Genomic DNA, 14,951 nt, shown 5'->3' with positions numbered 1-14,951 from the left:
TCCCTAGCGCTCCATGCATGCTTACAGTAAAAACAGTGCTTTGTACTTTTTTGCTCAAAGCAAATGTTAAACATAGCCCATGTTTTGGATAAACGAATGACTGAAAATGAACACATTTAACCCCTTCTGGTCTAAAGTGTGCTTTTGTAATTCATTATTTATTTTATATGGATGTAGAAATCAAAATCCTTGGAAATTCCACGAGGCCTGGAGACTGTGATCGTCGGATATGAGTGTTCGGTTTCTCCAAGGGTAGGTCCCTCGTTTCATTATTTAGGTTTATATCAGACAAGTGACAGTACAGATTGTGTTCCTTCCTAGATCGTTCCTTGAATGATAAGCAACTTTGGTTCTGTTGGTTTCTCCCGAAAAGCCTCCTCCCCTTTCATATGCAAAGTTGATTGGGTTGGGTAGGATTACTCTTGACACCTTTTGGTCCTTCAAATAACTTTCTCATTTTCTGGGAACGAAATCATTAAATGCAGCATTCCAAATACCATCCCTGTCAAAATAACTGACAACTAGGGATTATTAACTAGCTGTAATGCAGCATTTACTTTAGAAAACAAATGCTTTGAAGTGACAGTACAGTTGGGGTTCCCTCCCCCCACTTTAAAGTGTCTGTCCATAGGATCCTGGGGAAATCCAGAAGCCAGATACATTTTGGTGAATACATCTTGGTCTTTTGTGTTGTTGGTTAAGTCTACACCAGTACTCTGGAAGCTGATATCTATGTGTGCATGTGTGGGCGAGGATATGTTTTCTTTTCAGAATGTGGAAAGGGTTTGATGTGCTCAGGTGTTAATATTCACAGACACTTGTGCACATGCGCAGCTGCAGGGCTGATGTCTTACCACACTAGTCCATGGTCCACAAAAATATAATAACCAGTGAATGGAACTTAGCTTTCTTCCAGGAGTTACATTCCCAACCTCATCTCAACCTTGGAGATTTTGCTCCTAGGTGGCGCTCTGCTTAGTTGAAGTCCTAGTTGAACTTGTCCTCTCCTGTGAAATTTTAGTCTCGAAAAGTCAAAAGTTAAGACCTGGGAAATTGAAGAGTGATTAAATCAATGATGAATGAAAGTGAAGGGAGGTAAGTTTTCAAAAGAGAGCAAATTCAGGGACAGGCACAGTGGCTCACGCCTGTAATCCTAACACTTTGGGAGGCCGAGGTGGGTCGATCACTTGAGGTCAGGAGTTTGAGACCAGCCTGGCCAACATGGTGAAACCTGTCTCTATTAAAAATACAAAAATTAGCCGGGTGTGGTGGTGCAGGTCTGTAATCCAAGCTACTTGGGAAGCTGAGGCAGAAGAATCATTTGAACCCAAAAGGTGGAGGTTGCAGTAAGCCAAGATCACGTCACTGCACTCTGGCCTGGGCGACAGAGCTAGACTCCGTCTCAAAAAAAAAAAAAAAAAAAGAACAAATTCAAAAAGGAAGCTATATATGAGGCAACTATGCATAAAGCGGGGGTTTGGTATATAGAACCACCTGGTTTTACATCTTAAGTCCATAAAGCCACTCAGTAGTTATAAGACGTTCAATAGGTAACAGAAACTCTCTAGCCTCAATTTTCTCATCCGTGAAATGGGTATAATATTACCTACGTCAAAAGTATGCTGTAAGAACAACATTAGATAATACAGCATTCTGAGCACTGTGTCCAGCACAAAAGATGTCCTCAACAAAAGCTATTTTAGGAACCCGATTTATCTGGAGAAGTGTTTTTGACATGAAGGATAATGTTCATTTGTAGCACAGAATGAAGGACAAAGATTTGTCCAACAGGTGAGCTGGGTGCTAGTGCTAAAGATCTCTAGTGCTTCTTGAGTGAAAAACTTATGGCAAGGATGTATTTATTATTCTGAATGAAGCGTACAGCAGCTCTGAGCCAGTACTGACAGCATGTAAACATTTATTCCTAATGCACATGCAATTTAAGTTGGAGGTAAATTTACCCACAAGTTAGAAAGAATACTCCTTTCCGGAAAGACTCTCAAGCTAGCTGTTTCAAATATGTTAATGGAAAACAAAAGAATCAAGAAGGAATTCTTCCATTTAACCAGTCATGATTTTTCTGTTCTTTTCCTTTTCAGTTGACAAAAGAGGGATAATGATCTCCTTTCCTGGAAACTCAGGTTGAATTAAGGGATCTACAATGCACAGAAGATGTCATAAATCCTAGTGAAAACAGCTGCACATATTCATAAATAATGCATAGCACTCTGAAATCACTAGCTGTGATTCATTTTTTCCCCTCCTTAAAAAGTATTATTTTTAAAGGCATACTACTTAAAAGTTAGAGAACCTAAAATTGCAAGATTAAAGTAATGAAAAAAAATTCAAAACAAACATCATCAAAAGATTTTGTCATAGATTTCTAGAGGCATTTTGCTTATTATCCCGAACAACACATACATCTTCTCTGTCATAAAACAGTTTTGTTTGGTTCAATTTTTGAAAGCCAAGTATAGATTGCAAAGTGCACTTCACACGCTAGGTGGCGCCATGTATCCACCTAGTGTTATGCTACTTTTCCACAGGCTGGGTTGGCCCGCCCCGTCTGAAGCCAGACATTCGTTTTAATAGTTAAATCGATATATTTTATAATGTGAATGCTTGCAGGCATTAAAAAAAGAGGCATTTAAAACTGGTATGGGGAATATTTAAGTAAATGCTGAGGTTGGCAAAAAAAAAAAAAAAAATGTGTCCTGTGTCTCTAATACCTGCTGTCCAGACCCTAGAAGATAATAACTTCCTCTATAGACTTAATGTTTTCATTGTATTTACTCATACCTTAATTTGAAGAGGTGAGTAAGTAGTATTGGGGGCAGGAGAGCTGACAGTTCTGAAATGCTACCTGTAGCCAATTTCTGCTTACTTTGCCTCCAACCCATATATGAGACCTACAAGGTAAGAAGAAATGCCAGACCTAAACTCCCTATTACATGGTAAATAACTGAGTATCTAATTTTGTAATTATGAAAGAAGGAGTAATGAATATAATCGGCTCGAGTGGGGTACCAAGAATAACGTGGGGGGAATCAATTTGCCTCAGGTGCAGGCAATAATGAGACGCAGGGTCTATGGAGAACTTAAAACCAGTGATAGAACCAACTAGAAATCTGTCTGCTTTTTCTTATCACCATGCACTAGCAGTTCTATACCAGGTGGGTGATAGTGGGGTGGGCTAAGCATTCCTTCAGTGACTATTGCCTTTGGAATACCACCGCCTGAACTACTTTCCTCTTTAGAATTTTCCAGCAAGCAGAAAAGTTGAATCTTTTGGAAAGAGGAAAAGCTGTTAGGAAAAGGAGAAAGAATTAGTATTTTTCCAATGGGTAATGTCTATCCAGGACTTTACACACCTATGTTATCACGTTAATCCTCAACAACAACCCCAGACTCAGAAAGGTTCACCAACATATTCCAGGTCTCACAGCCACTAACCGGTAGAGCTAGCATTCTAATAAATCTTTACTTCCTGTAAGTCTCAGGTTCTTGTCTGTCTTAGGTTTTTCAGTGGTAAATCTCAGGTTTTTGAGTGGTTAATAGCATAGCCTTTGACATTTAATAACTACAAAACCTTGGATGAGGTATGTAACCTCACTCACTTTGGTATCTTTGATTGTGATGTGGGATAATAATAGTACCCATCAATGAGGACTGTAGGGAACACACGTCCAATAATGCAGGCGTGCTCTGAGCCCAGTCCTGCCTGGCACATGGTAAGCACATCAGAGGTGACAGTAAATGGCACATAATGTTCATTATGCAAACTTCACCTAAGAACCTTGAATAACATTTTGTCCCTCCCAGACGGTAAAGGATGCTGGAGTACGTACTTCTGCTACTTCACACCTGTAGCTTTGGTGGTTTAGTTGATAACTCTGACCTTGGATGCTGAAGAGAGGGACACGCACAGGTACCAGGGACAGCAGAGTCAGATAACAGGCACCCTCAGAGTCCACTGGGCCCAATCCCCCCCCCTTATTTGTCAATTGGCTCAAGACTTTTTTGAGAACATCTTCTTGCTTATTATATCCTCCTTGCTCTGACAGAATAAATGACAAGGTTGTTGGTGGCAGGCATGAGCTTGTTTTGTTTTATTCCACTCTATAATGGAGTTACTGAGAGACTGATCATGGAACTTCCGGACTTTAAAAAGTGACCCCCAAATATTCTGCTGCATAAAGTATGTAAGAGTGAATAAGCATGTAATGGCTAAATAATATGTAAGTTACTTAGCCCATACTGCGGCTCAGTTGTAAAGAGTTACCACCCTCTGAATTCTTTGTATTAAGGTAGAAAGGAAATAATTCCAACATTTCATTTTACATATTCCTTGAATCAGCTGCCATTTAAAAGTAATAACAAATTTTATTTTCTGCCTTAGATATGACATTAATTAAAGTTTATAGAGAGCGCCACAAAGAACTAAACCTAACATTTTTATAAAACAATCTGACAGGACTGTAGAAAGCACACATACGATAATGCTTTTTATATATTTTTTGCACTTGCATTGTTTTAATGCAACTATGCTATAATACTTGGTAACAGATCAACTTAGCCACTGACGTTCTTATTTGTAATATGAATTTATTCCACATTTCACAGGGCTAGATCCAAATTCTTTGGTAAATATCATTTTTATAACAAATAAGCATAATTTCTTTGTAACATAATCTTTGTTAACATAGCACTTTATTTCACAATTTAAAGTTAGTACAGAGGAACGCTTCTCAAACATGATTCTGATGTTGTACTGTGAACTTGGTGAGGGTGTTCCAAGTCCTCCCCTTAGGGTTTTTCATGTTTGGAAATATACGTAAGATTGACATGTATGCAGAAGGAAGCGAATAATAAGAGCCAATTTTAAGATGTATCACACAGCCTGATAGAAGCCGTGTGGTGGTGAGAAGCTGTGTATTAATGAGTTCAGATTTTGCTGGTTCTGTTCTGTGTGTTGTTTCTGCTTTTCTTCCATTTCCATCATGTGATGTAATCATGAGCATAGAATCAAATCAGCTGTATAAATGTACAAATGGCATGGAAAACATGTTCCCAGTTCAGGTCTGATAGGAGAATCTGGAATATCACAGAATCTCAGAAAAAAAAACAAACAAACAGAAAGAAAACACATTTGTCCAACACTTGAGCAACAGATGATAGAGAAGGGGCCTTTGGTCACACAGAGTCAGGGTGGCACATGCTCTCCCATTACATATTCTGTGGCTCTCTCGTTCCCAGCACTGCTTACTCCTGTCCACTGTAGAACGTTAGTCTCAAAGAAGGAAAGACTTGAAATTGTATCCAACTGATCAGATAAAATGTCCTTGGTCTATAGGACAAAGGGCTAAATTAAAGCATGCATGACTTTGGCAAAACAAGTCATCTCCGTGCTCATAGTAGCCTGAGAATTCTAAAGAGAAAATATTTTTGAAGTTTTTCTACTCTTACATTTTACGGTGTTTTGGATTTTGTTTTTACTTTTCTTTTCCTTTTTTTTTTTTTTTTTTTTTTTTTTTTTTTTGAGTAGTTTTAGGTTCACAGCAAAATTGAAAGAGGTTTCCCATATTGCCCTTAGGACTTGTTTTTGTTTTTCTGCTTGATCCTATTGAAGGCAAAAATTAAATGAGGATGCAGCTTTGCAGCCTTTAAGATTACATTATTTAGAGTTGGGGTGGGCACCCAGGAGATGAAATTAGATTTCTGGCTGGGCGCAGTGGCTCACGCCTGTAATCCCAGCACTTTGGGACGCTGAGGCAGGTAGATCATGAGGTCAGAAATTTGAGACCAGCCTGGCCAACATGGTGAAACCCCGTCTCTACTAAAAATACAAAAAAAATTAGCCAGGTGTGGTGGCAGACACCTGTAATCTCAGCTACTCAGGAGGCTGAAGCAGGAGAATCGTTTGAACCTGGAGGCAGAGGTTGCAATGAGCTGAGATCGCACCATTACATGCCAGCCTAGGCAACAAGAGTGAAACTCCATCTCCGAAAAAAAAAAAAAAAAAAAAGAATTAGATTTCTGATTTCACACTCTAGGCCTTACTCTCCTGCCTCCCCTTATTGTTAGCCTTTCTCACACTCTCCAGGCTCCTAGGCATGTTTCATGTGCAAATGTCCTATCTGGAAAGTTCAATGAAAGCTCAGAACTCACAGACCCTGCTTTGGAAATATTAAGGACTGAAGAACAGGAACGAAATCAGACTGAGAAAAAAAATTTTGAAGCATATATACAGGAAGATGTTTATAGAGAGAGATGCTGAGTAAGTCAACAAATGATGACTGAGGGCCCCACTTTGTGCTGGGCATTGGCGGAAGACCTCTGAACTAAGCACAGTCCTAGCAAAGAAATTCACCTAAGTCCTTCACCCTAGTCTTCACATGTACTAACCCCACATCCCTATCTTTGGGTTGTCTATCTTCTTTTTTCAAGTCTGTAGAAAACAATTCTGGCATCTGAGCATGTTCAGAAATACACTCTAGATATGCATCAAGCTATGGACCCCCTGACATGTTCCATTATCCAGGAATGCCGGCCAATGCTGGTGTAATGACACACCTGTAGAGCCCATGGAAAGAGAGAACCCGCCTCTGCTCCAGAGGCGGCCCTGGCAGGCTCTCATTCTCCAGCAAGGTCGTCAAGCAAAGGGAATGTTAGGAGCTTGGTGAGAGGCCAGGGGGCTGCTATGAAAAGGAGTAAGCATTTGCTAAGTAATCCTGAAGGGGCAAGTTGAAAGGAACGGTGCTTACTCGCCTGGATAACAGCTATTAAGTATACAGAAGGGACTGGGTTGGGCAAGTTTTGTCCTGGGTGGTGAGGACACAGGTATCATCACACACAGGACCCACAGAGATCATGGCTTCAGAGGCAAAGCCCTACGTGGTTTCTAAGCACTCTGTGTAGGTTTCTAAAGAGATTTGGTCTGTCAAACTTTGGAATGCGTGTCCAGAGGAAATTACAGGTGACCTTTTCTTACCTCCCTCCTCCAAATCAAGGATGATCAGAGATAATTCAGTTTAGAGTGACAAGCCTCTGAAGAAGTTGAGGTTTCAGTTCGACACTTGGGTCACTCTTAGCTTTGTAATTCCTTGACATGAGAATCTGCTAGTAAAAAAAATATGTGTGTGTGAGTGAATGTGAGTGTGATTGGGTTTGTGTGTATGTATGTATGTGTGTGTGTGTGTGTGTGTGTGTGTTAGTGGAGGCTGTGGCTCCCACGTCCTTCCTTCCTAGAAAAACGAATTCAAACATGTCTTGGGAACATTTTTCCAAGGAGTGCTGCAGTTCTGTTTGGAGACACATCTTAGCTGCTCCATTCTTGCAGGAAAGCATGGTTTGATATGGCCTGTACATCAGCTGCTATAGCATCCCCTGTGCAGCAAGAGTATAGATGGCACTGTCTCCAATGGGGCCACTGAAGAAGGAGGCTGAGATCAGCCAGAGATGGAGGAATCATGAACATCATCATCATCTGCTGTGTCTAAGAGCATTCACATCTCTTTCTTCTGAGTACACGGCTTTCTACTCTATTACAGAGGATACAAAAGAGAAAGTAACGTGCTCCAAGTTTAATACATGACTCCTGTGCAGTTTGACTTTATTTACTAAGAAAATAAATTAACTTTCTAATGGTAGGCACAAAAATTCAGTCTGATTTCCAAAGATTTCTATGACGGTAAACGCAGAAACATGCCTGCATTATAAGGAAGTTCCAAGAAAATGTGCCTCATTGCCCCACGTCTAGTCTATTTACTCAGGAGCAAATTAAGAAAGAATAAAACCTTATTTTTATCTCTCTGAGTGTCAGAGAATAATATGTCTTTCCGGGCAAACTCTAAATGCTTTAGAACTCACACTTTTTTCCAGAGTTTCCCATTTTCTCTTACATATTTTGAAGTTCCAGTCAGATACAATGATACATTTCTACAGATCTTGTGTCCGCTGTAGTTACCTGAAGCTAAAACTAATTGCAAAGGCAAGCAAACATACCTTCCCCTTTGTTTATACACAAACTCTGGTGGTGGGCTGTCACTATTGGCCCCAGGTCCATGGAGAATGGGGACCAGTCACTTTGGTCACCTCTGTGAATCTCTGCTGGAGTAATGTCAAGCCCTTCTACCTAACTCCACTTGCAACAATTCTTAGACAGCTCCAACCATGACATGAAAACGGTGAGTGACAAACGAGGACCAAGAAAACTGAATAGAGATGGGATGAGAACAACAATCTGAGAAGTAACACAGATCTTTCTGTATGGAGGGTAATGCCCCATAATGTGGCTGGAATGTCACAGCCTTCGTAAGGTCAGATTCCTCCATAGACAAGCATCACTAGAATTATTTAGAGGTGAGTGACTGATTTTGTTTGTTTTATTTATTTTTTATTTTATTTTTTTGAGATGGAGTCTCACTCTGTTGCCCAGGCTGGAATGCAGTGGCACAATCTCAGCTCACTGCAACCTCTGCCTCCCAGGTTCAAGCCATCCTCCTGCCTCAGCCTCCCAAGTAGCTGCGATTACAGGTGTGCGCCACCACGTCCAACTAATTTTTTGTATTTTTAGTAGAGATGGGGTTTCACCATATTGGCCAGACTGGTCTCAAACTCCTAACGTCAGGTGATCCACCTGCCTCGGCCGCCCAAAGTGTTGGGATTACAGGTGTGAGCCACCGCACCTGGCCTTTTGTTTGTTTTCATAGATCATGTGGATTCCAGTGATTTTCCTAGTAAGAAGTCTACTAATCTCCTATTAAGAATTCTGGGTTTTAATAACTACCAGGAGTCTTGGTGTTGTAAAAACTGTTTAAAAAGTGACCAGAGGGATTGTTTGTTTGATAATGCTAGGTGTTCCCTATCCTTGTTTAGGTATGAGTAGTCACTGTTAGATTCAACAGTTTTACATGTTTTTTCACCATTGTCTTACATGCCTGAGCACAGGGCAGTGCCATCCTGGTTGTAATTAAAAGAGACATCTTAGTCAAGACTATGGTTGAGGGCATGGGAATTAGGTGAGAAAAGGACTTTTAATTTTTAATTTTTTTTTTTTTTTTTGAGATGGAGTCTTGCTCTGTCGCCCAGGCTGGAGTGCAGTGGCATGATCTCAGCTAACTGCAAGCTCTGCCTCCCAGGTTCACCACATTCTCCTGCCTGAGCCTCCTGAGTAGCTGGGACTACAGGCACCCGCCACCATGCCCAGCTAATTTTTTGTATTTTTAGTAGAGATGGGGTTTCACCATGTTAGCCAGGATGGTCTCGATCTCCTGACCTTGTGATCCGCCCACCTCTGCCTCCCAAAGTGCTGGGATTATAGGCATGAGCCACCGTGCCTGGCCAATAAGTATTTGTTGACCTAAGTTGAATGCTAAGTCAGAGGAGCTCAGAGCAATGTTCACATGAGCTCTGCTTACCACTTCATCTCTAGAGTATAGGAATGCATGTATACTACAACTGGCCATAAGCCACAGAGGAGAAACCCAGAAGCCAGCCTTCTAATTTATAGTTCTGATAGCCCATGTATGATTTGACTGTGTGTCAGAATCTCTATCAGCAGGTAAGGAAACAACAGCATATAAAGGCATCTTGGACTTTCTCCCTTGCTACATTTTGAAAAATGAAGAACTTCCCATCAGGTGAGCAAAGAGTTGATAATGCAGAGGCACAAAGGGTATACCTTGTTTCTATTCTGGAAGTCTATCCCAGGAACCTGCTTTCACTGAGAGTTTGAAGGGGCTTAGGGTGAAACAGCTATAAAGACAATTAGGAGAAAAGCAAAACAAAACAAATAATACAAAACCTCTCTGAGATATTGAAGATAATATACTAGCAAGGGTCATAAACTCGAAAACCTGATTGTATTAGTGCAATCCTCTGCCAATTAGCTAAACTTATCTTCTTTCAGTACCCAATGATTTTAAGCTTTAAATGTTGGTAAGTACAATATTTTTGGAACAGCTTTAATCAGCTAAGTTGGCAGTTTAGCTTATTTATTTTATTCAGTGTCTTACTGTTTCTACTTCTTTTATATCCAAAAAGTGTTTGAGTTGGTACATTTAGTTATAAAGGCATTTAACATTTATATAAAGGCATTTACATTTTAAATTAAGACACAAGAAATTCTAAATGGTACTTGAGATACCCTTGAGAGAAGCATCTCATTTCTTGTATTTGCAGATACCTCATATATTTATAAATCAACTCTTTTGCATATTTAAGTCAGACAAAAATACAAAGAGGCACAATGTCTCTCATTAGAGAAAAATGCAATTATTCTACTTAGTTATGTTTTTAAAATAGCCTGACATTTAAAATAATAGATGAATATATAATTTGCTCAGCAGTAATGGGCAGTTCCCTTGGAGGTATCATCAGTGTTTTATAAGTTACTATTTCAGAGGAGTTTCATGAATGCAAAGATTAAAGCTAGGAAGCAGAGAGAAACCACTCCAGAATGACACCACCCTACTTAACACCCATGATACTTAACAGTAACAACAATTAAACCTCACAAATTAAGTCAATGTATTGAATTCCTATTGGGTGAGCTAAAGATAGGACATTTATGTGTAGTGATTTTTTCCCCATACTAATTCCGCATCCACAACCACGTACCCAAACAAACATCACAGCAATATATTATACTGTAAGGTATTAAATGATATTTCAGTGTATGCCTTTATTTCTTGTCTCATTTCTCCAAGTGATAATTGAGATCTCATTTACCATGCATGAGCACTTACATTCCCTTTCTGAGAACATTTCTGATATTGTCGGTATAAGAGAGAAAAGTCATTTATTTAAAGGTTGCCTTATTAATAATCTGTAGTTTTTGTTAAATATCTAGATTATCTGGCCAGTCAATTTGTCTCTATAGACTAAGAAAGAAGAAAGACTAGCTGCCATACTCAATCCAAATGCATCGGGGTATGAATATTCATAAGGACATCAATATTCAACAGTGTCTTACAGTCATGCTCCAAGCTAAATAAAAATAAAACCACCAGAAACATTACAGTATAATAGGATAAGAGCTAAGAAATATGTACAGATTCATTGACAACATCTGTGCAAGTGTTGTGGACAAAACATTTAAAAAGAAATCTACATAAAACAAAGTAGATAAATTTATCAAATATTGATAAATTTTCAGAGACAATATAAAAGTACACAAAACATGAAAGAGAGAAAGGATTTTTAAAATAACCACTAAGCCAATACGTATAGTACAAGTTTACAACATTTATATTACAGAATGATGGAAACCAGAGACAAAAACGATTTGGTAACAAACAGCAAAGAAAGTCTCACCACCAATCACAAGAAAGAAAGACATTCTTTTTCAAATGAAAACAGACTGCCAGAGCTCATCCCCCGCGTCCCCCAACCCATACACACATAGAAAAACAAAAGCAAATGAGAAAGTTGTCTACAGCAACAGGACAGACAGAGGTGGGAAGCATTTGGCAAGTTGCATCACAGGAAGTCAATCACGATTGGCTAACGATGATGGTACCTGGCTCTGTTGCAGGTCACTGGTTTGCCTGAGAGGAGCGACTGATGGAGGAGGCACACCTGACGTCGACGCAGACCGGCCTAATTTGCAGCTTACTTTAGGCTCTGGAAACAAGGGGGAAAAGACACGATATTAGCTGACTGACATCTGAAATAATGAAGTGGCTTTTCAGTCTTCCAGTTTGTTTTGTTAGTTATTCTTGGAATATACAAAATGCTCCTATGTTTGCTAATCATTAGCGGGAGATAAAACCCTTTCATAACAGTTGACTCTAAAAGGAGCTTTATTCCCAGATCAGCTTCTGGGGAACAAATCTCAGAAGCACAGGCCTTGTGCCCTTGCACATTTTACCCCACTTAGGGTTGGTTTCTGTGGAGTCATCCCTGGAGCAACAACAACCCATTAGGGGAACAAGCAAGTATCATGACTATTTTGAGTGTTCACTTTTAGCTTTGGTCCCTAGGATTTCTGTGTCCTAAAATGTCTTATCTCCCTTCTCCAAATGTTCTGCTTTCCTTCCTTCCATGAATGCTGTCATCATGTTTTCAATGTAACATTTCTTCAACTTATCTTGATTTGCATTAAATTTTATAACTGTCTTCCAAGACTTTTGCTATCTTTCATAATATTATTTTTCCAACTTAAAAAGCTTTCTCCTACCTCTTATCTAATTTGAGGAGCCCAAATTAGCTGCCTAGGCCACTGACAGGATGCTTTAGAGGTTACAATTTGAGGACTGAAAGAGTTCCCTTCATCCAGAAATTACAGGATATATGGGAGGTAGAGATGATGAATTTAAAGTCATATTTGAAGATATTTGATAAAGGAAAAAGAAGTCATAGAAAGAAAAATGGACATTTGTATTTTATCACAAACTTCAATGTGAGCTGCTGGTTTTTAAGTGCTTAGTGCATTCCAGCTTCAATACCCTCAACTTACAAATTAGAAACCTAAGGTTCTCTAAGTTCTGTCTTTGCCTAATAAATAAACAGGTGCTTTTCAAAAAGTCTTTCTTTATAAACTTGACCTAAAAATTAAACTCATCGAACAACTCGTTTTAAATGATATGACATAACTATGGTACTGAGAACTGACACAGGTGCCAGAGAACCAGAATGTGCTCAATTCTGTTGGAAGAAAAGAAAATGTGTTGCTCACGCTGGGGAGGTGCACTATCCTTATGCCATTTCTATATGAATCGCACTTCAGAGAAAAGCATTGACTATATCTGCATTGCATGAATGGTTCACTGCCAACTTCAGTTTCCATCAATTGCCTTCCACTCCTCCACTCCCAACCCCTCTCAGACACAACATGCAGACACACAGAATGAGTAAGCTTACGCCTACTTACACACAGACTCATACACTCTCACCCATATGCACCTTTCCTCTCTCAGTCCTGTTTCCACCTATTCAACAGTGCTTCACCTATTAAAATTATTCTCCTAAGGGAACTAATAGTTTTCTTTCTTGGCAAATCAAATAGTATTTTCTCTGTACTTCTGATTTAGAGGAAAACAATAAAAGACAATAAACAAGGTTTGGACTTAGAGCTAATTTTGAATCTGACTCTGCTAGGTGTATGATCTTAGACAATTGTTTTCATTATTTAAGTTTTAGTTCTTCTCAAATAAAATGAATTTAGTCACTTACTCAACATTCGTCATCTATATATTCTATGCCTACTATGTGCCAGGAACTTGCCAGAGAGTAGTGACCAAAATCCCAGTATTACCTTATGGCAATAGTGCAATCTGCAATATGCAATAGGGAGTGCACAGTCTATGCAGTAAACATAGGCATTAAACAATAAATGATGGGCCGGTCACGATGGCTTACGTCTATAATCTCAACACTTTGTGGGGCTGATGCGGGTGGATCACTTGAGCCCAGGAGTTGGAGACTCCATATTCTAATGACGTTTGTGTATTCTCAGGGGAGAGACATTAAATCTAAAATCATTTGCTGAAAATTAGGAAATATGTTAGAAGGAAGAAGTAGAGAGTGCCGTGGTATCATTTATCAGAGTATCCACTGTGTTCTGGGGAGCAGGGCAAGGAGAGACCCTGAAGAAGCTGCAGTAATTAACACCTGCCGACAGGACTGAATGGGCAGCAAAATCTGAAGTGGGAAGGATACTAGATCCACAGACTTACTTTCTGACTGATCCAGAGTCAAAAGCATTTCAGAATTTATTGCTTGCATATTATAAGGAAAGAGTAATAGTGAAATGTCCTGGTTTCCAGGTTAGTGGAGAAGAGTTGAACTAGTGCTAAGTAAACAGATAAAGAATTACATGCAAAATTCATAGAAAAACACCAGACACATAACAAGTGCTTTTAGTGAATGCTGGCTCTCATCCCCTACACACACACACGTACACATGCACTTGCACATGTATGTGCATGGTGACCCTTACCTCTATTCCTCCTTCTACTTTTAATCAAGTCGACCACATTCTCTTTCTGGAAAATGACTCCCTTTCCATCTGTGATATGCATTCCTTCACCTCACTCTCAACCCAGTGTCATGTCCTTTTAGCTTTACCAACTTGTGCCTTGCTTGGCCTTTTTCCTCCGCACCTTCTCTCTTAAGAATATCAACATTCTCATGGTTTCAAATATAGTATTTTCCCTTGGAGTCACATGTAGGTTTCCATAGCTCTGTCCCCTTCCCATGCTCCTGTTTGATTTTGAGCCCCTGTGCTTCCTGGTCACTAGGCTGTCTTCATTGTCTCAGGATGCAAACCAAGTTCCAGCTTCTTCTCAATATCTTGGATCTTCCTTCTACTTTTCCTATGTATAGTAAAAACATCACCTCCATTTTCCTAAAGGCTTAGGGTCCAGATCTTGTCCTTTTTCAGTTCAGAGCTTTCTTTTCCTCTCTCTGTAAATTTAATCCTGTTGGAATTTGCTTTTTTTTCCTCCTTGCCATGGCTCCTGTAGTTACCTCAACTCATCTCAGAAACCTCCCCATAATCTCTCTGCTCAAATCTGACTTGGACACGATGCAGACTGTGTTTCCTAGATTACCATAGGCCGCTCATCTTGTTAAAAAACGTTCAATTGCCTAATTCCCAGAGGTCCTCTGTGACCTGGCTCCACCTGATTGGGTCCACTCTATTTTCCACTGCTTCTTGCTTCCTAAAATATATACGATTTGTGCCCAGTGCAGTGACTCATACCTGTAATCCCAGCACTTTGGGAGGCCAAGGCGGGCAGATCACCTGAGGTCAGGAGTTCGAGACAAGGCTAGCCAACATGGTAAAACTCTGTCTCTACTAAAAATACAAAAATTAGCTGGGTGTGGTGGTGGATGCTGGTAATCCCAGCTACTCAGGAGGTTGAGGCAGGAGAATCACTTGAACCCAGGAGGCGGAGGTTGCACTGAACCAAAACCATGCCATTGCATTCCGTCCTGGGCAACAA

At 39.9% G+C, this 14,951-nt stretch overlaps 1 protein-coding gene across 2 annotated transcripts in view; it reads right to left on the bottom strand.

Annotated features, from left to right (window-relative positions):
• NYAP2 (neuronal tyrosine-phosphorylated phosphoinositide-3-kinase adaptor 2) overlaps positions 1-14,951 on the bottom strand; it is a 295,147-nt gene that overhangs the window by 36,240 nt on the left and 243,956 nt on the right. Inside the window, exon 6 of one of the 2 annotated variants that reach the window (XM_015111043.3) lies at positions 11,522-11,625. In XM_015111043.3, coding sequence (XP_014966529.1) covers positions 11,522-11,625 — 104 coding nt within the window. 2 annotated transcript variants of the gene reach the window in all.

The sequence above is a fragment of the Macaca mulatta genome, chromosome 12 (genome assembly GCF_049350105.2).
Source record: "Macaca mulatta isolate MMU2019108-1 chromosome 12, T2T-MMU8v2.0, whole genome shotgun sequence".
Taxonomy (NCBI): domain Eukaryota; kingdom Metazoa; phylum Chordata; class Mammalia; order Primates; family Cercopithecidae; genus Macaca; species Macaca mulatta.
This window is presented reverse-complemented; position numbering and strand designations above follow the sequence as displayed.